Below are 25,950 nucleotides of genomic sequence, written 5' to 3'. Positions count from 1 at the left end.
TGTTCTGAGAAAGTAGTTATGCTATTTTAAATCATGGTGAACATTCAACGCCTTTTCGTGTAAGTACGCAGAGCACCATAGATGAGTTGAAGCATTCTGCATGTAAGCAGTTGAGGTCTTTGTCTCATGAGACTATACATTTGAGCTATATAAAAACTGATCAAATATTTTTTTTACTTGGTGATATACAACTGCAAGGTCTAGTCTCTCTTAGTGTTTTTATTAACAATGAAGATTTCTATTTGAATGTTGGCGTGATTCAGAAGACTAGTTCTCGTTCTAAATCTGGTTGTATTACTAGTACTGCAAATTCTTGTGTAACTGAAAGTCATAAGCTTGTAAGGGTGGTTGATCATGATGCAGATAAAGGCAAACCTCTGATTTCCAATGAATGAATTTATATTTTTAACAAGATAGGTAGAGAGTTTATGGGTGGTGTTGAACCTATTAGAATTGTTGTGGATAAGTACAAGATGGCTACTGGTTAAAACATTAGTATTCTAAAAATGACAAGACTCGATATACTGCAAAGTGTAAAGAAAATGGTTGTTCATGGAGGATTCACTTTGGGCTTGTGAATGGTGAAATTTCTCGGTTATATCTGAAAGATGCCAATATTCTTCATGGGTGAGTGTTGTTCATTTTAGTACACATTATATATAGTTTTCATAGTGGTGTACATATATTTGCACCTTATGTATGTAGGCTTTTTAGGTGTACATTGTGGTGCACATTACATATTCTAGGCTTTTCATGTCTATGTCCATAGTTAAGGTGTAAATGATTGTGCACAATTGAATATGTAGGATTTCTTTAGGTGTACATTTTGGTGCACATTATTATTATTTTCTTTCACTATTTTATTTTTTGTGGATGTGGTGTTGGTTTGAGGTTGAAGAGTCCTCCGATGACAACCAAGTTAGTCAAGCATTTGATCGTTGGCAATATACAAGGAGATCCTAGTTTAAAACCTAATCAGATCATTTCACTTTTTGAGAATATTTATGGGTCCAATATCAAGTATCACCATGCTCGTAGAGGGAGAGAAAATGTATTTGGACATGACGAGAAGTCATATAGTGATTTAGTTTGGTATGTCAAAGCCATTGAGGAAACTAATCCTTATAGATATGTGAATTTTGAGGTTGATCATGGAAAAATAAGATTTCATAGGCTTTTCATATTTTTTGGTCCTTGCAAGCATAGATATAAGTATCTTAGGCTCATGATTTACTTAGACGCTACTTTCCTTACTGGTAGATTCAGGGGTGATTCAATGGCTGCAACATGTGTCAATGGAAACAACGATTTTTACCTATATGTTTATGCTTTTGTTTCTGCTGAAAACAAAGAAAATTGGTTTTGGTTTCTGGAAAACAAGTGGTGGACGATCGTCCGATTGTTTTCCTTAGTGATCGCGGAGAAGGCATTTTGCAGGGAATTCTAAAAGTATTCCCCAATTCATATCACAGCTATTGCTTTTATCACATTAAGTGCAATCTTCCTATTGGATCAGGTGACGCGAATTATAATGTCGTTATTAATATGTTCTACAAAGCTGCTCACTCTTATACAACAACTAACTTTGATGATGCTTTGCGGGGTATGCTTGCGCTTGGATGTGGACATGTTGCCAATTATATCAGGATTGTTCCAAAGGAGAAATGGGAAAAATGCATTTTTCCCTGTATGCAGATATGGTACTCACTTTTCATATCTTGCCAAGTCATTTAACAACTGTATTGTTGATCTCAAAAAGTTGCCTGCTTATGCTCTTCTCGATGCGATACGGTGAGTGCGATTTTTAGTGTTTCATTCATTTGTTTTTCTAATGTATAGATTGTTGTACACATGGATTTCCTTAATGTGTACATTGTTGTACACATGTTTATCTATCATTGTTAAACTATGTGTACATTGTTGTACACGTGGATTTATTTAATGTGTACATTGTTGTACACATGTTTATCTATCATTCTGCAACTATGGGTACATTGTTGTACGCATGGATTTCCTTAATGTGTATATTGTTGTACACATGTTTATATTTCTTCTTTTTAGATCCTTTTTTATTTATGTTTTCTTTTTTTATTATTTTAGTTTGAAGATTATGAGGAAGAATGCTAAGAGAATGACAGAAGGTCTAGAAAATTTCAAAACTAGGCTCACTCCTATATACGAGGCTTTACTGGAGGAAAACATCGACATTGGTTGTACTTGGACGGTTAGTGAGTATGGGGAAACATTATACGAAGTCCATTCTCCCAGGCCCATTGTGTAGATATTTTGCAGAAAACTTGCACGTGTCACAGGTGGCGAGTTAATGGTTTCCCTTGTGCACATGCTTGTGCCGCCATTCAATCTACGAGAGAGGAAATCTATTCATTTATTGAGCCATATTTCACCACCGAATGGTTCAACTTGGCATACCAGGAGATCATCTACCCCATCCCCAATTTTGACAAGTCGCAGGCTTATGATCTTAGTGATAGGGTTGTTGTTCCATTCATGTTCCTCTACCTGGTAGACGAAGAACACAACGTTTCAAGAGTGCGTGGGATTGGAAAAAAAAGGCCATGATGTGCACAAAGTGCCTCACTCTTGGTCATCACAATAGAGCCACTTGATTCTTTTTACTATGTTAGTTTTGTTCGAAAGATTCTATGTTTTTGGTTTTTACTTTTTATAATGTCTTTTCAATTCTGTAGGTGTGGAAAATTAGTGTCAGGACAGGTGTACCAATATGTACACCTTCCTGTACACTTCAATTTTCTTACCTGTCATTACAAGTGTACCATTATGTATACCTCCATGTACAATGGATAATACTATGTTATTTTGTTTAGAAAGATTATGTGTTTTTGGTTTTTATTTTTTGGTGATGCCTTTTCAATTATGTATGATTACTTTTGGTAATGTCTTTTTTTTCAATTCTGCAGGCCTGGATAATAAGAAAAAATTGTCAGTACATGTGTATCGTTATGTACACTTCCGTTTTCTAACCTGTCAGTACAATATGTGTACCATTATGTACACCTTTACCTTTGCTTACAATGATAACTAGTTATTTCTCTTTAAGTATCTAGATGTGTACCATATGGATAACTTTTCTAACACTACTTTAATACCCTGTCAATACACCTTTTCATTTCCACCCATTTCATTGCATGTGCTCAATCATGTACACCTTAATATTTTCTACTATGTCAGTATATGTGCACAATAATGTACTCCTTTTTAACATTTTTTCCTAACTTGTAATATACCCTGCAAGTCTGACACAAGTCTGCATTCAAAACTTCAATATTGAAACTAACAAAAGATTAATTCAAGGTCTTTATAGTAGTGATAAGTCTTAAACAAAAAGTTAAACTGAAATTTAAAAAGTTGTCCGAAGATTAAAAAACGTTTTGAAGCAATTCATAAAGTGATCTTGTATGAAGAATAAAAATTCCTCTTCCTCTTTAATGGTTGCATTCCTCTAGTATCACACCACTCCTTGTATGGTTCATCCATTGCTACATCCTACATTTTTTCATAACCTCCGATTGTTTTCAGCATCCTAGACACCAATTTTGACCTCATTTGCTGAAAAATGTCTTCGATCTTGTGTTAATCTCTTTCTATACCTTTTGTTTTCTTGAGACATCGTTTCATAAAGTAACAAGTGTATTTGAGGCAGTCCGGGTTGATTCTTTGTGTCAGGCATGACATGAAGTTTATTTCGTGCTTTTCTATAGGTGGATGACCCATTAACGTTCTCTTCTTGTTGAGTTTCAATTGCACCACATCTGTCATTTGTTGTGCTTCATCTTGATATGTCTTCTCATTTTCTGATTGCAAGGAGTTATACCACTTCCATTCAAGAGCTTCAAAATCAAATTTCAATAGGGACCAGTGCCTTTCTACTTTCAAACTCTTTGTATAATGATTCATGGGGATTACTAGAACTTCTGGATTCTCAGTAATATCCCTTATTAAATCAACCACTAGCTCTTGTGCCATGCTGGTGTTATTATGCTTCACATAGTACCACAATCAATAATTTGTTGGAAAGTAAAATGAATTAGGTACAACAAAATCAAACCATATATGCGTGAGATATCACGCTGGTGTACAAGAGTGTACACTCCTACTGAAAACTAACAAATCAAACATTTAGGCCTGAAAACAGACTGTATATCTATGACGTGTGATATAGGTGTACACTGTGTAAACGCCTAAATAAATCTAACAGGCCATCCATGCCAACACTTAACAGACCATGTATCAGTCATATAGCATACTAGTGTACAACTATGTACACACCTGAAGAAATCTAACAAATCCAACTTATACAAACACATAAAACATGACATGTCAATTAGGTGTACAACTATGTACACAACATTAAAATATCTAAGTAATATGAATTATATGACATTTGATTTGTTTGAGAAACTTACACATGCAGTAGGACCCATTATTTCACAGCTCATGTACTTTTGATCACCTGGATGACGAATACTATCTCTGACCATTGCTCTTCTACGTTGATAGATGTAGAACTGCAGTACATCTTGATTCAGATCTTTGTTGAACATCAGATCATGTAGTACTCGTCCCACAATCATAATATTTTCCCTCACTTCTGGTTCTTCTAGTCTCGTTACTTCCCAGGCCACTGTATTGCAGAATCATAAAGGAAATGTTAACATGGTGTACATAGTGGTGCACATAACTTTTTTTTAAGATTAAATCATGTGGAGAGTGCAAGGTGGTTCTTTGTGATCTTACCCCAGGTTTGCATAGTCAAAGAACTTTTGTATCGTTTTTTTGTCCTCTCCTTATTTCATACCTTGATATATTGGGGATTGACGAATATCTGGCAATGGTACAAGAGGATGATAGTCATTTCCCTTTCTCTTTAGTGGTGCAGGATAACCTACTTCTTGTACCTTCCCCCTTTCCTTTTTTATCGGATTTTATCCTACTTGGCCTGTCTTTACCCTCGGTGAAGTCAGGATCTAGATTTTTCCTTGTAACTCTCTTTTGTTGTGGTGTCTTGGACAACTTACCAGCCGTTTTTTCCTCAACATCCATACTTCCTTCATTTTCCCTGCTCTTGTATTTGTTGGGGTCTTTTCTGATTTATCTTCCTCAACTTCTTGACAGCTGAAAAAGACACCTTGATTCTCTTGGATGAACTGCACCGCTTCAACAGTGATCCTTTCTCATACGTCTTCACTGGATAATGATTTTTGTGACGACTCTTCTTTGGGATCATTTTGTCTCAACAATGAAAATCTCGGACAATCGCTATGGATCATGGTTGTCATCCTTTCCTTCACTTCAGGTGGTGTCGTTTTGTAACAACCTTTTTCAAGCCTCACGAACACAGTTTCAAACAAGTTCTCTACAATGACATCCATTTCTTCCTTTGTCATATAAGGTGTCGTTTCTGGATCTTCTCCCTGTGTGAGTAAAAGCACATTTTCTTCAACCGTCAACATGCCTTCAGGATTCAACTAAGATACGGCTTGAACTGCGATTATCGTAGCTTCGTCAAATGATTATTCAGCAGTTTGAGTTGCATCCATCACATTTTGGTCATCAAGTTGCACCTACCTGGTGTTCTTGATCTTCAGGGAATTCGTTTGTCTTTGATAGAGGAGTACTGAAAAATGCAATTTTGGAGAATTTTTAAGGGTGTACAAGTATGTACACAAATACAGAAGAAATCATAAAGGTGTACATATTTGTACATGCACACAGATAACGAAAAGAAATGTAAGCTGAGATCATTTTCTTCATACGCTGGCTTGTTAATTAACAACTTCACACTCAACTACTTTGTTAGTTTCACACTCAACTCCTCGGATTGTTCCATCCTCCACATCTTCTTCTCTGAAAAATGCAATTTTTTTTGAGAAATTTTAAGGGTGTACAAAGTTGTATGCAAGTGTACGAGTTATATATGATTTTTAGCACTGGTGTACAAGTATGTACACATCCATAAAATGAAAACAAATGTAAGCTCGGATCATTGTACCTCGGCTTGTTAGCAATTTCAGGCTCAACTCCTTTGTCAGATTCACTTTCATTTCCTCACTAGTTTTTGATGAAAGAGTGCTAAAAGATGCAAGTTTTGAGAAAAGGTATGAGTTTCATCACACTGGTGTACAACTATGCACACATATAAAGAAGATGAATTGACTGAAATTTTTAATAGAAATCATGTTATACGTCGGCATATTAGCAGTCTTGTCGTCATCCCCATCATCAACATACTTGTCGTCCTCCTCAGCATCGTCATCCTTTTTCTCCTCATCCTTTTCATCATCATCACATTCTCCACCCTCATCCTCCAAATCCTCTTCATCATCATCCTCATCATCACCTTCGCCACCCTCTTTCTCAACCTTCTTCTCCTCACCAACCTCCTCCTACTCCTCATCCTCACGTCGTAGTTCCTTTGTGAATGAAATTAAAGATTTTCTCCAAAGTGTCAGCACATAAATCATTCACGTCTCTTTCTGGAAAATTCTTCAAAATCAGCTGCATGAACTTTTCGGCTTTGCTCTTCAATAAAAGTAACAAGTCTTTCATGTTTAGTCTGCAATTCAGTAATCTCCTCATGTAGTTCCTCTCTTTGCATATCTGATATGCGTATCTTTTCCTTCAGTGCATCTGTGTGATTTGCTTATTGGAATATATACAACAATAGGTCTGTTTTGGTACCTCGTTTTCAAATCTAAGCCTTTTTTTTTTTACAAATCTAAGACAATCTAATAGATTCCATCCAAATCCGTTATCTCAGTCAATATCTCGCTAAAATATCGTCCAGAGAGATCTCATGACGTGTGAAGATTACTATAATTCCCATTCCGTACGTATGTCAGTAACATAGTGAATCTCGTCCACGTGTGTCGATCTGAAAGCCTTATCTACAGATCTCTAAAATCTCGAGGATACTTAAACTACTATGATTGACGAACATATGAATTATTAACCACGTGGCGATCTCAGAATCAATAATCTGAGATATCCAAATCTCAGAGAAATTGGATGGTCAAGATGCTTAGATGATTAACTGGTGCGTGGGAAATGACATCTAATGATAGAAGAGAGAGATCGATTCTCATTCTATTTTGTTTTCCTTATTCTCTTTGGTTCTTCTACATCATTTTTTCTGCTAAAATCAAGAGATAACTTAGAGTTTTCATCAAATCAGATTTAATCAAGCAAAATCGTGGTTGTTTAAGAGAGATTTAATCATTTTATTGAAGATTTTATGGTGGTGAATATGATGAGACGAAATATATGTTCTACAAAGAGGTTAGTGAGAACCCCACTTCTGATTTTGATGATTTTTCTCTAATTGTAATCATGTTATACGTATTAGATTTTTTTTTTCTGTGATGAGATTTTAACGATTCTTCTGATTTGAACTTAAGGTTTCTATGTTTTTATAATTTCTTCATGTTTCTCTGATAATGATTTTTCTAGGGTTTGTCTGATAATGATTTTTCTAGGGTTTGTATGATGTATGTTGTTCTTAATTGTAAAGTATGAGATTCAAGGGGTTATAAATGATGTTCAACAGGATATGTTTCCAACCAGAGATATTAAGGTTAAGCATGTAATCAACACTGCGATTTTGAATTTAAGGGTTTGTCTAGAGCAGATATGGGCGTGAATCAGTTAAAGTCTAGGATTAGTCCTATGTTTAGATTGACCAATATGGAGATTTTAGACCTTATGTGGTTTGTGGATCTTTGTTTACCAAAATCCATCATTAGAGATAAAGAATTTTGGTTTTTCTTGGATTATGCACAACAAGATGAGAATGGTTGGATTACATTGCATTTCCAAGTGTTTCCAATAGATGAGAATGGTGAGATAGATTTATCTCAAATTACTGCAGAGTCGCAGCCTCCTCCACCTCAGTAGACACCCAAAAAGAATGTAACACCTAAGAAACCAGTATCTAAGACTCCAAAGAAACTAGATGGTTGCAGTAGTTCAACACCCAAGAGATCATATGGAAACATTGTAATAAAGAGATTTTGAGATGGCAACACTGTAAAAAGCAGTATGAGAATAACAAGGATCAAGAAGAAGAATCCTACAAGACTGTTCATTGATTTATATGATGAAGATTCCTATGTTCCAGAATTTACTCAACACACACAAACTAGTGTAGCTGAGAACAATCCTGAGATACCTGAAGAACTGACTAAACACACAGAAGCTAGTGTAGCTGTGGTGGTGAAGATGTTCATTTATGGAGAAGAAGATAAGAGTGCCACGTATCTAGGAAAAGATGACATGTGCAGAGTCAAACCATCGAGTGGATTATCAATTATCGATTCAAATGACTATTCAGTCAATTTTAAAACCACTTAACGGAGCTAACTTTCCATCCACCGTTTTTGGTCAAATAAGACCTAGTTTTGTAAGAAATTAAAAAACTGGCTTAGTTTTGTAAACCATAAAAAAGGGTTATTTTTGTATAAATCCCTTGCTTATTTCATCTTCCGATACTCATACAAAAGCAATCGCTCTTCATCACTGTAAGGTTACTCATAGAGTTTTTCAATTGTTTATTTCATGTTGCTGAAATAGCATGCAAGTGTACAGATCTTTACACAACCATAACAAACATGTGAAAAGAAACTTCAAAACACACACATAACAGGTCATATGTTGCTGAAATATCATGAAGGTGCATAGATATGTACACAACCACAACAAACATGAGAAAAGAAACTTCAAAACACAGACAACATGTCATATGTTGTTCAAATAACATGAAGGTGGACAGATATGTACACAACCAACAAACATGGGAAAAGAAACTTCAATACACACACAACAACTCATATGTTGCTGAAATAACATGAAGGTGCACAAATATGTGCACAACCACAACAAACATGGGAAAAGAAACTTCAAAACACACATAACAGGTCGTATGTTGCTGAAATAGCATGCAGGTTTACAGATCTGTACGCTAATACCACAAATCTGATAAAAACAACTTCAAACACACAAAAAGAAGGCCAATATATGAAAGTAGCAGATGATTTGTTACCTTTTGCTCCTCGAACAGATGTTGAGACTGTTGTTCTCTTCTTAGGTAGTGATTTCTTTGAAGGTTCTGATCTTTTGTTAGGTGGTGATGATTTTGAAGTTTCTTCTGCTACAATTGATGTTGAAACTGCTATACTCTTTGAAGATTTTGATCTCGTCTTAGGTGCTGATGATTTAGGACTTTCTTGTACTTTAGTTGATGTTGAATCTTCTGGTAGTTCTTCTGCTTTTCTCTTTGAAACTACTTTTTTTCGCATTCACCACGATGTTACTTCTATTAGTTCATCAATGGTTTTTGATTATGAAGATTTTGAGTTTTGATTTTGAATTTTCTCTCGGTTAGGTTAGGGTTTACGAGTGTTTTTTATTTTGGTTTGATTTTTTTCTTCTCTCTGTTAAATGATTACTTTTTTCCAAGTGAACGTGGCGCCTCCACAATCAATGCGTCAATTACAGGACGTTGTGATTCACTGCACGTGTGCTTAACGAAACCCTTCCGAAGGATAAAAAAGTCTATAAACTTTTTTAAATTAATTTTGGACTAAATTGTACCTAGTTATTAATTAAGGGCCTAAGACTAGGATAATCCGTTATTAACTAAGACTAGGCTAATCCGTATTTTTGGAGGCGTTCTTGGACCAAACCGTTTCTTTCCCTTAATACAAACTCTGACGTGCCCATCATGGGATGGAATTGGCAACAGGCCAACGAACCAAACTCAAAGGAACAAAAGGAACCTGGTTCGGATCCGGGAACCAAAATTGAAAACACTTGGTGGGTCCAACACCACAATGTAAGTTTCTTTCATGGAAAATTCTCAAAACCAAGTCCTCCAAAGCAAAAAAGCAAAAAACTCTTCTCTCTCTTCTGTCGTCTATCTGTGTGTTTCTTCTGTCATTAGAAGAAAACATCAACCTAACAGAGAAAAAAAAACCTCTGAAATTTCTTAATTCTTAGAAGTAGGAACTTCAATAAATCTTCCGTTGTTTTATTTTAGAGAGAAGAAGTTAGGAAGAAGAATAGGGCAATGGGACAGGCCTTCAGGAAACTCTTTGATACCTTTTTCGGTAATAGCGAGATGAGGGTACGTTTTTTTCTTTAGGAAATTTATTGACTATCATATCTGAAGGGAAATTTTATGAATTTATTTAACTTCGGCTGCTTAATTGTTTTCTTTTGTTCGTTTGTTTAATTCTTGAATTTTATCAGATTCATTAATGATGTCTTTGATTGTATGAGTGATTTTGGTTTGGGAGATTTTAGGGTTCAATTTGATCTTCCCTATTTTTTATTAAAGAGTTAAACTCGCAACTTTGATGGTGAAGAAAATTAGGTTACTGCGGTTCTGTTTGAGAAATTTGGATATTAAAAAAAGAGAGGAACACAGAAATCACTAAGTTTAACCCTAAATTGTTAAAACTCAAAAAGAATTGACTCTGCTTTTAGTATAGCCTATACCTCATAACAGTTGTGGTTAAGAAAATTTTGAAAATTTGATTGTATGTGAGAATTTGTCTATGTGGTGATAATCTATTTATTATTGGAGATTTCTGAATCTATGCTTGCTTAGGTTGTGATGCTTGGACTGGATGCAGCGGGTAAAACAACTATTCTGTATAAACTACACATTGGAGAAGTATTATCGACTGTACCCACAATTGGTGAGTTTCTTTTTTCGGCAATAAAATTAAGATGTTGTATGTTTGTGTTTAATGTTTGTCTATACTGGCCCAGTTCAGTTTTATAAGTATGTTCTGATGTCAAATGAAAACTTTACACACCTCATATGACTATTGTTATTGAGACGGTAATTATTTTCTTCTTGAGTTGGAGTTGCACTGTGTTTATATATTCCTTTATTGATTTTGTGTAGGTTTCAATGTCGAAAAGGTTCAGTATAAGAATGTAATTTTCACTGTGTGGGACGTAGGAGGCCAGGAGAAACTAAGGCCACTATGGAGGCATTACTTCAATAATACTGATGGACTGGTAACAATTTGAAATTGTTCTTATATATCTTTCCTCCCTGGTATATTAATATCTAATCTGATGCCTTTTTAGTGTTTTGGATGTGTTATTATACTAGTCTTTTTATACAATTAAGACAACTGGATACTAACATAGCCAGACTGCCGCCTGCTTAGTCAGGTATTCTCCCCGTTCTGTAGAACAGAAGACTGTTGAACTTATAGTTCGCAATTAGTATAGTGTTAGTAAGATAGCGACAATAAACATCTATACCAGGTCTCCACCGTCGGCAGGGAACCTAGCCTTATTAAAGTTTTATGTTTACAACATAAATTTTTAATGTTCGCGACATAAATTCAAGATTGGGGCCAGTTTGACACATTAGAAATTTTGTGAATATTAATTATCATGCGTCTAATATTTCTGTTAAATTGGTTTTGTCTCATTTTAGTTTTTGTCACTGCTGGTTGTTTTCTGGTTGACAAATGATGAAATGTCGGGTGTTAGTTTGTATTAACCAAAGTTGACATATCTAATATATTGTATTTGCAGATCTACGTTGTTGATTCTCTGGACAGAGAGAGAATTGGAAAAGCCAAAGCAGAGTTTCAGGTTAAGTATATTTTTGATTCCATTCATCAAGATTTTCTCTATTTGTAGATTCTAACGAGTGTTCTTTTCTTCAGGCTATCATTAAAGATCCTTTTATGCTGAACAGTGTCATACTGGTGTTTGCCAACAAACAGGACATGGTCTGTTGAATGTACTTTAAGCTGCATAGTTTGTGTTTTTGTCATTATTTTGTACTAGAATGGAGCATGACACTTTTTAAATTTCTTTCTGCTATCAATCAAACCCATAAATTTTCTTTTTAATTTTGCGATTTATTCATCCTTTATACTTTTCCAATTTATGCTATCCAGAAAGGTGCAATGACCCCAATGGAGGTGTGTGAGGGACTTGGCCTCCGTGATTTGAAGAACAGAAAATGGCACATCCAAGGTACTTGTGCTCTTAAAGGAGATGGCCTTTATGAGGGGTTGGACTGGTTAGCAGGAACGCTGAAAGAGTTAAAAGCGGCTGGATATTCTGTTACATTGGGCACCTCATCCTTTTAAACAGTCCAGGTCATCTCTCTACCCTTGGTCTGCACTTCTAAAACTTGTGGAAGTATCTTTTCTGTATATTTCTTTACAGGATCCAACTGTATGCATGGTTTGTTTCAGGTTCAAATTTCCAACGGTCTGACTAAGGTGAATTATCATATGACCCACTGAAAAAGTACAACAGTTCTACTTCATTTTGTAATTCTAAAGCAAGTATAGTATTGGTTAACCATTAGTCCTCTTTGTTGCTCTTAGAACTTTGATCTATTTAATGGAATGGACATATTGAGATGTCGACTCCTAGCATTTTGATTAAACGAGGGTGACGTGATCCTGGTCGGTTCCTCTTACTAGCAGCCACTACAGCATAATGAAAAAAAGGTTCATGTTTTAGTTTTTGATGTTCTTGGTAAGAACAATAGACCCGTGAGATTTATCATGTTGATAATGATATTGATTGTTCATATTTCACACTCGCTTCCGGAACTCCATAATGGGCGACTGCTTCTCCTGCTCACCTTATCGATTTTCTACCCGTTACGTTTCAGATGATATCCACTAGTCCTATCGGCTCAAAAGTCCAAATACAAACTCAAAACTCAATAATTATGATATCCACTTACGTAAGAAAAATTGTAGCCCTTCCCTCTCCCTTACCAATGATCAAACCCAAAAGTCCTTGTATCCATAATTATTTTACTCTGGTTCTAACTGCCAAAACCGTGTTTCCGACGAAAAACTATTCCCATTTTCTCTTCGACTTCTTCAACGGTTCGACCTAAATCTAGAATTTGGGATTTCATATCTTCTGAGCAAATTTCATATCTTACATTTTAGTAGTATTATTCACTGGATCTTGTTTTATATAAATAAAATGATTTCTTTTTATTTTTTTGATTTATTTTCTAATGAAATTGGGGGCTGGCTTTATGTTTTCCTTTATGTTTCTAATGAAAATATATCTATGGCAAATTTTTGTCATATGATATTTTAACTCCGCTACTACATCGATTTATATAGCCCTTTAGGTTTTGTAACGGAGTCGATGGTATGTTCAAAGTATATTTTTTTGAAGACAGCCAATTTTGACGTGAGGACGAGGATTCTTATAAAGTCAATCAATGGTTAGTGGAACGGGTTAATTATGATGACATATAGGACAAATCATTCTTGTCAAGAAGGATTTTATATTAATGAAGAAGTTTTAAAATGGCTAAAATCTAATGAGAAGACCATTTTTTTTGAATTACATCATTCATCTCTTTGATCCACTATTCTGTAGAACTATTGTATTTTTAGAATACAAAACAAAATTTGGCTAAGTTAGGTTAGATAAAAAACGATCGGGATTTGTCTAGGAGGGATAAATCTACGGCCGTGATTTTTTCAACTAACCATTATAAATACTTTATTAATTAGTGTCCTATTAATTGCTCATGATGATTGATTAATTAATTTTTCATGATAAATGTTCATTTAATGAATCTAATAAATACATATTCTTATTAATAAATAAGTTTGTTAAAAACTATATATGTATTGATTGGTAAAGAATTTGGTGCTAGCGAGTTTCGAACTCAGGTAACTGGTATCATCACCCAATAACTTTACCACTATACTACAGTGACCCCGGCTATTAAAAATTATATTAATAATTTTTAAGGGTCGTAGTGAAAGAAGCAATGGGTGGTGGAAACGATGACGGGTATTTGTGAGTGGTCGAGGTGGTAACATTACTGGTGGAGGAAAAAATAGTGGACGTGGCTGGTTTTTACGTACGGCGGTGGATGTTAGTGAATAACAGTGCACAATAATAGTTTTAGTGGAAACATTGTATTGTGATAGATGTAGTTGGTTGCTTTTAGCACAACTGGTAAGGAAAAAACACAAATATTTTGAGGAGGATACTAAATCACATAAGGCAATATGATCATGACCGCTGGACCACCCAAATGGGATCCCAACTATTTATGGTACCCGATCGAATAAATCACGGTTTTTAGAATACAAAACAAAGTTTGGACAAGTTAGGCTAGATAAAGAACGATCATATTTATACTTGCAGAACATAAATCTACCGAAAATGATCACGTTTAATTAAAATTTAATAATAAATGTTCAATTGATATTTTATAATAAATGTTTCTTTAATTAATTAAATGATTATATTTTTTTTTATACATAATAAATTTATTTGATATTAACCATATCAGTAAGCATTAATGGTGGTTGTGATGGTGGGCAGTGGTAGAGATAATGGTGTGGGTATTGGTGAGACTGGTGGAGTGGTGACGATAATGTGGTGGTGGAAGAAATAGTGGTAGTAGGGTGAGAAAAGGGATCATATGATAGGTAAATTAAGCATTAATGGTGGTTGTGATGGTGGACGGTGGTGGTGGATCGGTGGCGGGGATAATGGTGGTGGGTATTGGTGAGAATGGTGGAGTGGTGACGATAATGTGGTGCTGGAAGAAGTAGTGGTAGTAGGGTGAGAAAAGGTGTCCTAAGATAGGTAAATTATTTAGTCACCCTTGGCTAATTTTTCTTTGTTTTGTTTTAATTTGATTTTAGTTTTCAAATTACTTTTTTTTATTATTTTTTAAAATTAAAACGATTTTTAAAGGCCATATTTTTCCAAAAAAGAAGATGTTGCGATTTTAAGATTTATCGGGTCAGGGGCAGGAAAAAAATGAAACCTATAAAAAAATTGACCAAACACAAGGCTACGCGCGAATTAGTTGTAATCGGTTCAGTTTCTCACATCTCTCTTTATTCCCCTTTTTTGTCATTGTTTCTGTTTCTGTCATTATTTCTCCCCTACTTCATGAGATTATGCAAGGTTACGCGTGAATTAATTGTAATCAATTTAGTTTCTCACATCTCTCTCTATTCCCCTTTTTTTGTCATGATTTCTATTTTTGTCATTTCTCCCCTTCGTTTAATTATGCATGCTTGAGAAATAGTTCATGATAATAGGTAAAGAGACAAGAAAAGAAATGGATCATGAATTAAATATTATTATAAATTTTAGAAAAATGAATAAACACAAATCTATGCAAATTGGGAACCCAACAATTTATATCAAATAGAAAAATTAAATTCTAATGCTAACAGATTTTGCAAGATTAATATAATTGATTTTAAAGTAATTTTAGGTGTTTTTAGTTTTGTTGCAATTTGGTGAATGACCTTTCATGATATTTTTTTGAAGTAGTGAACGAAGTAATGTTCTACTGCCCATAGGATTTGCTCTAACGATTAACTATGTTTGTCCCAAAGGGTTCTATGACTTACATACACAATATTAAAAGATTCGAGGATAAGGGCATGTTTATTAACCAACTCCTCAAAACATTTAGACCTGGATCGATCCGTTCGATTCTTCTTAGAAAATTACGACATGTATAAATCGATGGATACATTTGAAACACATATCCTTGCCCGTGCCGTTACGGCACAGATTGAGACCTAGTAAATTCTTACGGAATATGTTATATTTTGTATTGTTTATGTTGTACGTACCATTATGATGTACTTGAATTATCATGTTATCATGATTCCAATTGGTCGAATGCTTATTCTCCACCACTATGTAACTTTTCAAACCTCTGAGATGATTTAATAAAATATTATATAGGTTTTTAAAGGAACCCGCGTTTGGAGATATCTCCAAGAATTGTGGAATATTTATGGTTGAATACGGCTGAACCTGGGTGAAGGCGTAGTTTTTAGTGATGAAATATTTTTTTCAAAAAAAAAGAAAGATCTGAAGAATCTAAATAAGAATTGAGGGATACTCACGGTTAAATAGAGCTGGATTTTATACTTCTTTAAAAATCAAACCGAATCTGAGAAACAAGTTACGTCAAATCTTATCACCACGGTCGACATTGTATGCACGATGAAGACAATGGCGACTATAAAATCTCCATTGTCTTCATCATGCACATAATGCCGATTGTGGTACCAATTCCCTGGTGTGCAGATACACCTTGTTGGCATAATCGATTAAAATTTTATCCATATTGACTGCTTGTTACCATAGTCGGCATTGTCGACCTTCATTCAGACAATTTTGACTGTGAACAATTTTTTATTTTTTTTTGAAATAGGCCACGAATTGAGGGATGCCTACTATCGGCATCGCCAAATAATGAAAGCTATGCCGATACTTGAGAGTTGGCATAATATTCATCATTTTGCTATGCCGACTGTGGAACAATTCTTTGGTGTACAAATATACCTAGTCGGCATAGTCGACTAAAAATTTATCAATCCCAATTGTAATAATTTCTTTTTTGTTTGATTGAAATAGACTATGAATTGAGGGAACATCCACTGTCGGTATTGTTAAATGATGAATGCCATACCGATTATCAAAAGTCGGCATTACATTCATCACTTTACTATGTCGATTCTTGGTTTGTTTTACATTTACCATGCGAATCAAACCAAAAAATAACATTCAACATCATTTGGACTTATAACTGATCCAAAAAATAAACATCATGTGGGTTCTTGTAAAGTCTTATCCTTTAGAGAGAAAAAAAACATTTTTATCAGGATTCAAATTTTACATTACATCAATCATAATGGTATATCTATGAATGTTAAATTAGAGGCTTCTATACAAAACCTAATTTACTTAAAGACCAAAAATTTACGACAATTTTTTTTTTTAATTTTTTTTTATTATTTTTTTTTTTTTTTGAAAAGAGGAGGTTTCAATTAATAAATGAAAATGTTATAAGAGGAATTTTAGTGTAGCACATTGGATGTTACTAACTAGTTCTCAGTCGTACTCACTCACTCGGGTTTTTTCCATCCACAGTTCGTAAGGTGCTAATCTTTCATTGTCGGCGTCGTGGTTGAATCAATACCTTACCAATTTTACATAGTGTTTTTTATTCGTAAAGAATACTATCGTAATAGCAGGTTTCTGATCAGACCTTGCCGATGATCGTTGTCATAGGCGTCAAAAATAAATTACTTTCTCACTACTCAAAATAAATAATATAGCAAGGGAAAGAAATGATCGTTCCCACAAAGAGGTCTTGGGTTGTCAATATGTTATGGTTTCTTATAAGTAACAAGGGGGGATGTAGGATCAGAATCTCGCAACGACAATGTTTCAGCGAAATTATCAATGACACAACACAACAGCGTCGCAGAACAATTTCAAGAATGATAAAATAAATGACGTCAGCAAAGATCACGAGAAAGATATGATAGTTCTGCGAAAATTAGAGAGTTTGCGAAATTAACATTTGTAAGGTTGCGAGAATGTCGCAAACCATACCCGAAAATAAAGGACAAATTAGCTGTTATCCACTATGTATTTCTTTATAAATAATCGTTCGAGTTGTAAAGAAAGGGGAGAGATCTTTTTTGAGTAAGAAACAAGTAAATAGGAGAGAGAAAGTTTAGAGTAGAGATCATTCTTGACTTCTTTATCTTTCTTGTAAGAACATTCAAAGATTTATCAATAAAATTAAGAGTGTAAACCTAAAAATGAGTTGATCAACAATGAAATCATATGAGGGGTGTAGTGTAGGATTTCCTGCAACTACATAATGGCACTAGAAACAGGGACTTGAAGATCGAAAATTGAAGATTGTTGATTGAGAATATTCAAGTCAAGAAAGTGATTAAACAAATCAGTGAATCAGTTAGAAGAAAGATGAATAAAATTAGTGAAAATGACAAAAGATTGGAGTGTAATATGATAACAAAAACGATGATTAATGAATTCCATGAAAACATCAAAGGAAGAATACATAAACGAAATTTTGAAGGAAGGAAAGTTATGGCGGTAGAAAAAACATCACCCTTGAAAGATTGGAAAAAGCAAAAAATTGCATTCATGGTGGAAGAAATACCAAAAGAAAATTTGAAACACACATCTTTGTTGGTCATCACAGTGCCAATTACACGAAAAGAGAAGGAGACAACAATAAAATCCACAGGAGAATGGATGTTGAACAGAACTTTAATCGATACAGGAAGTTCAGTTGATATAATATTTTATCACGCATTCTGGGGAATGGGATTTAAAGATGAAGAAATGTCCAGTTCAACATATTTTGTTCACGGTTTTGGAAAATCCACAACAAAACCTAAAGGAGAGATAGTGGTACGAATTCCACTTGGAGAAATCGAAACACATGTAACATTGTGCGTGGTGGATATGGAATCGCCATATAATATGTTATTAGGAAGATCATGGATACATGCGATAAAAGTTTTAGTATCAACATTGCATCAACATATTAATTTCCCCACTCCAAATGGAATAGGTGAAATCAGAGGAGATGTTGACAATGCGAAATTATGTCATCAAATTGAAGTCAAACATTGTGAAGGACAAGCAAAAAAGAAATAATTTCGCAGAAAATTGGAAAAGGAAGCAAAAAAGGAAGAAGAATTTAGAGTATATATGATAAGGGCAAAAGAAGGCAAAGGAATACCCAGCGAAATTTCGGAAGAAGGAGAAGGACCCATAAAAACAATAAAAGAACCAACACCAATGGGAGAACTTAAACCCAGTTACACTGCTGCAGAACCAACAAAAGAAATAAACGTTGGGACTATAGAAGAACCTCTAATATTGAGAATTGGAACCAAAATGGATATAGAAGAAGAAGAAAGAACTGTTAACTTGTTGCGAGAATATAAAGATATTTTCGCAGGAAGCATAGATGAGATACCATGAATAGATCCATCAATTGCATGCCACAATTGGAGATTAACAAAAATGTGAGACCATTTAAACAGAGAATAAGAAAAATTGCAACAACTTACCATTCCCAAATAGAAGAAGAACTACAGAAAATGCTTGAGGCAGGAATATAAGAGAAGCTAAATACCCAGAATGGATAGCGAATATGGTCATTGTCCCAAAGAAAAACAAAGGAATCAGGATTTGCATAGATTTCACTGATTTAAACAAAGCTTGCCCCAAAGATAGTTTTCCGTTACCAGATATTCCTCAAATGGTGGAATCCGCAGGAAATGATAGGGTATCATCTTTAGATGGGTACAAAGGGTATAACCAAATCCCTCTCGCTGAAGAAGATCAAGAACATACTGCTTTCTTTGCCCTAGAGGTTTATATTGTTACACGAAAATGCCATTTGGTTTGCGAAACGCGGGAGCGACATATCAAAGAATGGTAGAGAAGGTGTTCGCAAAATGGATACACAAAACATTAGAAGTATACGTGGACGACATGTTAGTAAAGAGTAAAGAAGCTAAAGACCATGTACAAGACCTGAGGGAGATTTTTGAACAAATGCGGCATATAACATTAAATTGAATCCTGAGAAGTGTACTATTGGAGTTGCATCGGGAAAATTTTTAGGCTACATTGTATCAAAGGAAGGAATACAGGTTGATCCAGAAAAAGTGCAAGCAGTTCGTGACATGCCAACACCAGCAACAATAAAAGATGTACAGAAGTTGAATGGGCTTCTAGCTTCGCTGGGGAGATTCATTTCGCGATCATCAGACAAATGCAAATATTTTTTCGATATACTCAAGAAGGGTGCGAAATTTAAATGGACTGATGAATGTGAAAAAGCTTTTCAAGGAATCAAAGAACATCTTATGAATACAACTATTTTACAAAAGCAGAATCAGGAGAAGAATTATTGATTATCTTGCGACGACGTCGCATGCATTAAGTGTTGTGTTATTGCGAGTAGACGCAGGAGTGGAGAAACCCATTTATTACATTAGCAAAACTTTTAATACTGCTGAGAAGAATTACTCAAAGATTGAAAAGTTAATCTTAGCATTAGTTTATGCATCATTTAAGCTCCGCATATACTTTCAAGCACAAGATAAAGGTATTAACAAAAGTACCAATTGAATCAGTGATGAAGAATTCTAAAAGATCAGGAAGAGTGGAGAGATGGAATGCACAAGTAGGCCACTTTGATATTAAATATGAAATTTTGTCTTCACCAAAATCACAAGTTGTTGCAGATTTTTGGCAGAATTTCCTTTAGAAGAAGATGAAGCAGTAGAAGAAATGATGGATGTAGAAGAAGAACATGGAGATCCAAAAGATTTATTAACAGAACCAAATAGATGGGAGATATTGGTAGATGGATCATCAAATGGAGAAGGAAATGGAGTTGGAATTGTTTTAATTTCGCCAGAAGGAATAAAATGGCTTTTTCATTCAGATTGGAATTTGCATCCACTAATAATGAAACAAATATGAAGCTGTGATACATGCTTAAAATTCGCAATAGAAATGAAACTAGAAAATGCCAGGATCACTAGTGATTCGCAGCTAGTTATTCGCCAAATAAAGGGAGAGTATACTACAAATGAACCATCCTTGAAGAAATACAAGAAGCTGGTTGAAGAATTGTCAGCGAAAATCCCAAAAATAAAATGGAGGCACATTTCAAGAAAGGATAACAGACTCGCAGACGCTTTTGCTTTCATCTCAAGCATGATGACAGATCCAACTGCGAGATGCATAAAAATACAAACACTTTTGTCACCATCAATCAATAAAGAAGAAGAAGACGTGGACGTGATGATAATAGACAATGAAAAAGAAGAACAAATGAACAATATCGCAGACTGGAGAATGGAACTTCATGCATATTTGGCGAAAGGAGAAACACCAAGAAATAGATTGGAAACACACAAGTTAAAAAGCCGTGCAACGAATTATGAATTAAGAGATGGGTTGTTATACCGAAAGTCCTTTAGTGGACCATCACTCAGATGTTTGACACGAGAGGAAGGAGAAAAGGTGCTAAAAATGTTACATAGTGGGGATGCTGGCAATCATAGTGGAGGAAGATCTTTGGCACATAGAGCAAAAACGCAAGGTTATTACTAGCCATACATGCATGAAGATGCAAAACAAATATCAATACGTTGCGAAGATTGTCAGCGGCATGGAAAGAAAATACATGCACCTGGAGCACCATTGTCATCTTCAACTAGTGTATGGCCTTTTGGAAAGTGGGGCTTAGATATTGTGGGACCATTTTTACCAGGATCTGGACAAAGAAGATACTTAATAGTCGCAACAGATTATTTCACAAAATGGACAGAAGTGAAGGCAGTACAACATATTCGCGACAAAGATATCTTTACATTCATATTCGAAAATATCATTTGCAGATTCAGAATTCCTGCACAGTTAGTATCTGATTATGGGAAACAATTCGAAGGACAAAATATAGAAATGCTACTTAATGCATTCAAGATAAAATGTGGAAAATATACTCCTTTGTATCCACAAGCTAATGGGCAAGTAGAAGAAACAAACAAAACAATTGCAGATATATTAAAGAAGAAATTGGAAGGACATCATAGAGCATGGTGCGAACAAGTACATAATGCAGTATGGGCTTATAATACAACTAGAAGAGAAGCTACTGGAATGTCACCCTTTTGTTTAACATACGAAGTTGAAGCGGTGCTACCAACAGAAGTTATTATTCCGACAACAAAAAGAGAAGCTTGGGAGAAAAATCTTAGTGCGGGCTTGATTTTAAATAAACTTGATGAGTTAGAAGAAACAAGAGAAAAAGCTTTACAACATATGGAGAATTATCAGCGAAGACTAGCCCGAGAATATAATAAACGTGTCAAAATACGCGAATTTCAACCAGGAGATTTAGTTCCGCGAGAAACACCTATATATCAGCGAGAAAATGGTGGAAAATTAGCGAAAAAATGGGATGGACCTTACATCATTAAGGAGATAGTTGGAACAGGAGCTTATAGATTAATGGATCCAGAAGGAAGAGATGTTGGTCATAGATTAGACAGACCATGGAACAGGTTGTATTTAAAAAAAATATTATCCGCAAGAAGCTTTGAGAAGTTATGGATTTTAAAAGAATAATTGCAAGATTACTCATATCAAAACAAGATCATGATGTGCGAAATTTTCGCAGAGATAATTACAGAACAATGACATAAAAGAAAGGGGCGAACCTTTATGGCGTACACCTTAGTTCGCGAATAAAATTTCGCAAGAGGCAAATGTAATACCTAAAGTACGTCATATTAGGGGGTACCTATTGCATGGCACAGGGAAAGGCTACACCGCCACCGGAACCTGAGTCATGGAGATTTGGGGTCAATAAAGCCCATCCGGGAGAGGCACCTTGGATTCTCAGCTTAAGCATATGACTTGGGTTGGGTGACTAAGGTAATAAGGACTCTCCCAAGGAGTGCATATCTGATCAAGGCGCCGAGGTACACGGTTGAGTCAAGAGTGCCAGGGACGTTTGAAGCGTACCTTGCCATTCTTGACAAGTCTTGCGTACCTTGCCATTCTTGACAAACCTACCTTCCTTTTGCGAAATAAGGTGTTGAATCAAGGACAAACAACTATTCTCCCAACGATCCATTGCGTCATCAAATTTATCTCCAACTAAACCTTTAAGTCGAGACTGAAGATTTTTCTCTTTAGAAATAAGAAAGGCATTTTTCTTCGCAAGAGAAGAATAAGATTCTTCTAATTTGGAATATTGTTCTTTAAGCTGATTTGCTTTTACACTTAAAGCTACTCTACCTTGAATGAGTGTATCTATTTCAGCGATAGATGACTCTGTTACTTCTTTAAGTTCATTTCTCAAAGAGCGAAGAGATTGCTCTTGGTCATCACATACTTTTTGAGAATACTAAGTTGTTGCGAAGATATCACCATCTTGTTTAAATAAGTTCTCTTCTCTTGGGACAAGATCTTATTCTCATCTGATAAAGTTTCCATCCCTAAATTAGCTTTAGTTAAAGAATAAGAAAGACGAGATACTTCATTACTTAATAAATCTTGTCTTTGAATTAATTGGGTATTTTCATTAGTAAGGTTATTTATATGATCAAGAAAATATGAATAGAGGTTATCTAATTGGTTATATTGATCCATCAAGATTTCTTTATCAACACGAGCTTCTTCAACAGCAGATTCAAATTGATATCTCTCCATTATTCGTTTCTAGTTTAAAGCTTAACGTGCGAAAGAGGGATTTCAAGGATAATTAAATAGGGGAAAGATAAAAGCATTCAAAAGGAAAATTAAAGACACATATAAGAAAATTATACCTCTCAATTCATCATTCTTCTTGCGAAGATTATCACGATCCAGTAAAACATTCTGAAGCTTCTGATTTTCGAGACGAAGAACATTACATTCTTTTTCCAAAGCTGTCTGCGAAGCAGCTCTGTCAGAACCCAAATGCTTGCTTCGAATTTCGCAAACATTAGACTTGATGGGATCAGTAGAAGACTTCTTGACATCATCCAGGACTTCAGATAAAACTTTGAAGGCAATAACTATCCCTTCCACGGTTTCTTTCGAAAGAGGAAGAGTCTTAGGTAAAGAACTGGTAGAGATAGAAGGTTGAGAAACATTCTCAATGGGAAGAGAAGAGATTTCATTCACAGCAAGATCAACAAGGGGAATTTCAATCATTGAGAGGTCAGCTGAAGAAATGAAGTCTGAGGCAACTTTTTCGCGAATTGGAGACAAAGGTTTATCTTGCGAAGATGTCGCAGAAGATTTAGAAGAAATGAGTAAGTGGAAGGGAACAGAAGTCGGAACAGTTTTAAGGTGGCGAGATTTCTTGTTTGGTTTATTAACATCTTTATCACCCTGCGAATTACAATCCAGATAAGAAACAGAGGCAACAATATTGTTATTATAAAAGGATAGTGTTTCTTACTACCTTTTCATTCGCAGACTTTCTTTTATGCGCAAAAACCTTATGCTGCGACTTGGGAATGTTAGGGTTCTGAACTGTAAATCTAGTGTTGGAAGCGCTTTTGCTGAAATAACAAGAGTATATGAATCACATAAACAACATCAAATAAGGCAATAAACAAGTTTAATTTCAGCAAAATTCATAAAGAAGAAAAAAGAAAACTAACCTTGATGAATCCATGGAAGATAATAACAGGGAGATTGTTTCGAAGAAAATTATGAACTATGAAGATTTGCAGAAGAAATAGTATGAAGATGAAGAAGAAATTAAAAAGATTGAAGAAGAAAGAAGAAAAGTTGCAATAATGAAATTTGCAGAAGAACGATGAAGTTGCAGAGAAGATAAAAAGAAAGAAGAAGAGAATGAAAAGGAATATATATAGAAGGAATTTATCCTCGAGAAAATAAACACGATTAATACAGAAAGATATAAGCGGTTAAAAAGTAACGGTTACAAAAGACGTGTCGAGAAATAAATGGAAGAAAGAATATGTGTGATAAATGTAGAATATGAAAAGATAAGCAGCTGCGGCATTTGTCACATCATTCTCTACATTGCAGAGAAGATATGAGAAGAGGCAAGATGTAGGATCAGAATCTCGCAACGACAATGTTTCACCGAAATTATCAATGCCACAGCACAAAAACGTCGCAGAACAATTTCAAGAATGATAAAATAAATGACGTCAACAAAGATCACGAGAAAGATATGATAGTTCTACGAAAATTAGAGAGTTTGCGAAATTAACATTTGTAAGGTTGTGAGAATGTCGCAAACCATACCCGAAAACAAAGGACAAATTAGCTGTCATCCACTATGTATTTCTTTATAAATAGTCGTTCGAGTTGTAAAGAAAGGGGAGAGATCTTTTTTGAGTAAGAAACAAGTAAATAGGAGAGAGAAAGTTTAGAGTAGAGATCATTCTTGACTTTTTTATCTTTCTCGTAAGAACATTCAAAGATTTATCAATAAAATTAAGAGTGTAAACCTAAAAATGAGTTGATCAACAATGAAATCATATGGGGGGTGTAGTGTAGGATTTCCTGCAACTACAGGGGATTTTATGATTTTTATAAAAGTATACTAAAATAAAAGAAAAGCAAAACAATGAAAAGTAAACACGCAAATCAAGGATGTGAAATATTGGGTAAAGGTTTCATCTTCAATTGTAAACAAGTTTTTGGATATATGAATAAAATTCGTATTTAATCTCGCTATCACCAAAAGCCCTAGAATACCTTATTGCAAGAATACTACGTAAATTTCCTAATTTCATCAACACACACATTAGAGCTGCTTATGTGAATTCTACCTAAAGAATAACCTAACGCCTTGCGCTAATTAAATTCAATTCCTAGGAGCATTAAGTTTCAGAAATAGGCTAACTAATGCAATTGTCATACATTGCGCATGACAATTCGGACAAAGGTCACTTTCTACATATGATTACAAGAGTGTATCACTACAAACCGTAATCATATCATGCTACTCGTATTCAAGGTTATCGCTCGATGATGAACCCTAAATTAGCTATAGATATGGATATAAGTTCAATCAATTCTAGACTTAACTAAACAAACATTCAATCATATTGCAATACGTCAATCATGCAATTATTATAAACTGTAGAAAGTGAACGATGATTTTGAGAAAAAACTAATTCATAAATCAAATAACATGCTTGCAAAATCCGACTACTTCTTTAACCAATAACAATAAACTAAGTACTTGTGTAAGTTGTGTTAATGGAGTTCATCATAGAAAGCAAAGAAGAACTATCATGTGAAACCCTAGAAAACAAGTAGAAGCCTCCCTAATGGAGATATCTAGGTTTAGAGAAAGACTTTTCTATTTATATGCTTCTCCAATTCCAAAAGGATACTCTTTCCAAAAGTAGGTCAAGTCTTCTCAAGACCCGTCTCCAATTGGTCCACCAAGCCCATGTATTAGAACATCTCTTCTGGAAATTCTGGGTCAAAAACTGGGTTGCCTGATTGCTGACGTCATCACCGAAATACAGTCATCGACGCCGGAATCCGGCCACCGGGAAACTATCT

The 25,950-nt window shown here is 34.9% G+C and overlaps 3 protein-coding genes across 3 annotated transcripts; 2 read left to right on the top strand and 1 right to left on the bottom strand.

Annotated features, from left to right (window-relative positions):
* The first annotated feature begins 907 nt into the window (after nt 1-907).
* LOC113294754 lies at nt 908-2,949 on the top strand. Its single transcript, XM_026543131.1, has 6 exons — nt 908-1,359; nt 1,473-1,603; nt 1,647-1,791; nt 2,101-2,224; nt 2,709-2,791; nt 2,940-2,949. Exons 1-6 carry the CDS (start codon nt 908-910, stop codon nt 2,947-2,949), a joined length of 945 nt encoding a protein of 314 aa, XP_026398916.1.
* Nucleotides 2,950-5,213: 2,264 nt separating this feature from the next.
* Nucleotides 5,214-6,637, bottom strand: LOC113294753 (nucleolar protein 12-like). Its single transcript, XM_026543130.1, has 4 exons — nt 6,548-6,637; nt 6,226-6,425; nt 5,608-5,656; nt 5,214-5,453 (listed from the first exon to the last, which is right to left on the bottom strand). The coding sequence occupies exons 1-4, from the start codon at nt 6,635-6,637 to the stop codon at nt 5,214-5,216; spliced, it is 579 nt and encodes a 192-aa protein (XP_026398915.1).
* Nucleotides 6,638-9,902: 3,265 nt separating this feature from the next.
* LOC113297596 (ADP-ribosylation factor 1-like 2) lies at nt 9,903-12,620 on the top strand. The gene is made up of 7 exons (XM_026546122.1): nt 9,903-10,159; nt 10,646-10,736; nt 10,949-11,064; nt 11,596-11,655; nt 11,730-11,795; nt 11,967-12,170; nt 12,270-12,620. Exons 1-6 carry the CDS (start codon nt 10,103-10,105, stop codon nt 12,159-12,161), a joined length of 585 nt encoding a protein of 194 aa, XP_026401907.1. The 5' UTR covers nt 9,903-10,102; the 3' UTR covers nt 12,162-12,170; nt 12,270-12,620.
* Nucleotides 12,621-25,950: the final 13,330 nt, after the last annotated feature.

The sequence above is a fragment of the Papaver somniferum genome, chromosome 7, assembly GCF_003573695.1.
Source record: "Papaver somniferum cultivar HN1 chromosome 7, ASM357369v1, whole genome shotgun sequence".
NCBI lineage: Eukaryota > Viridiplantae > Streptophyta > Magnoliopsida > Ranunculales > Papaveraceae > Papaver > Papaver somniferum.
This window is presented reverse-complemented; position numbering and strand designations above follow the sequence as displayed.

Bases quoted from the DNA above. Each gene is read 5' to 3' on its own strand.
- LOC113294753 (XM_026543130.1), bottom strand. From the start codon at position 6,637: ATGCAAAGAGAGGAACTACATGAGGAGATTACTGAATTGCAGACTAAA. The intron at 5,657-6,225 runs GTATAACATGAT...TGCATTTTTCAG, and splicing joins AAGACTGCTAATATGCCGAC to TACTCCTCTATCAAAGACAA. The intron at 5,454-5,607 runs GTAGGTGCAACT...TTACTCACACAG, and splicing joins CTGAAGATCAAGAACACCAG to GGAGAAGATCCAGAAACGAC.
- LOC113294754 (XM_026543131.1), top strand. From the start codon at position 908: ATGACAACCAAGTTAGTCAAGCATTTGATCGTTGGCAATATACAAGGA. The intron at 1,604-1,646 runs GTATGCTTGCGC...CAATTATATCAG, and splicing joins CTTTGATGATGCTTTGCGGG to GATTGTTCCAAAGGAGAAAT. The intron at 1,792-2,100 runs GTGAGTGCGATT...TTATTATTTTAG, and splicing joins GCTCTTCTCGATGCGATACG to TTTGAAGATTATGAGGAAGA.
- LOC113297596 (XM_026546122.1), top strand. From the start codon at position 10,103: ATGGGACAGGCCTTCAGGAAACTCTTTGATACCTTTTTCGGTAATAGC. The intron at 10,160-10,645 runs GTACGTTTTTTT...ATGCTTGCTTAG, and splicing joins TCGGTAATAGCGAGATGAGG to GTTGTGATGCTTGGACTGGA. The intron at 10,737-10,948 runs GTGAGTTTCTTT...GATTTTGTGTAG, and splicing joins ATCGACTGTACCCACAATTG to GTTTCAATGTCGAAAAGGTT.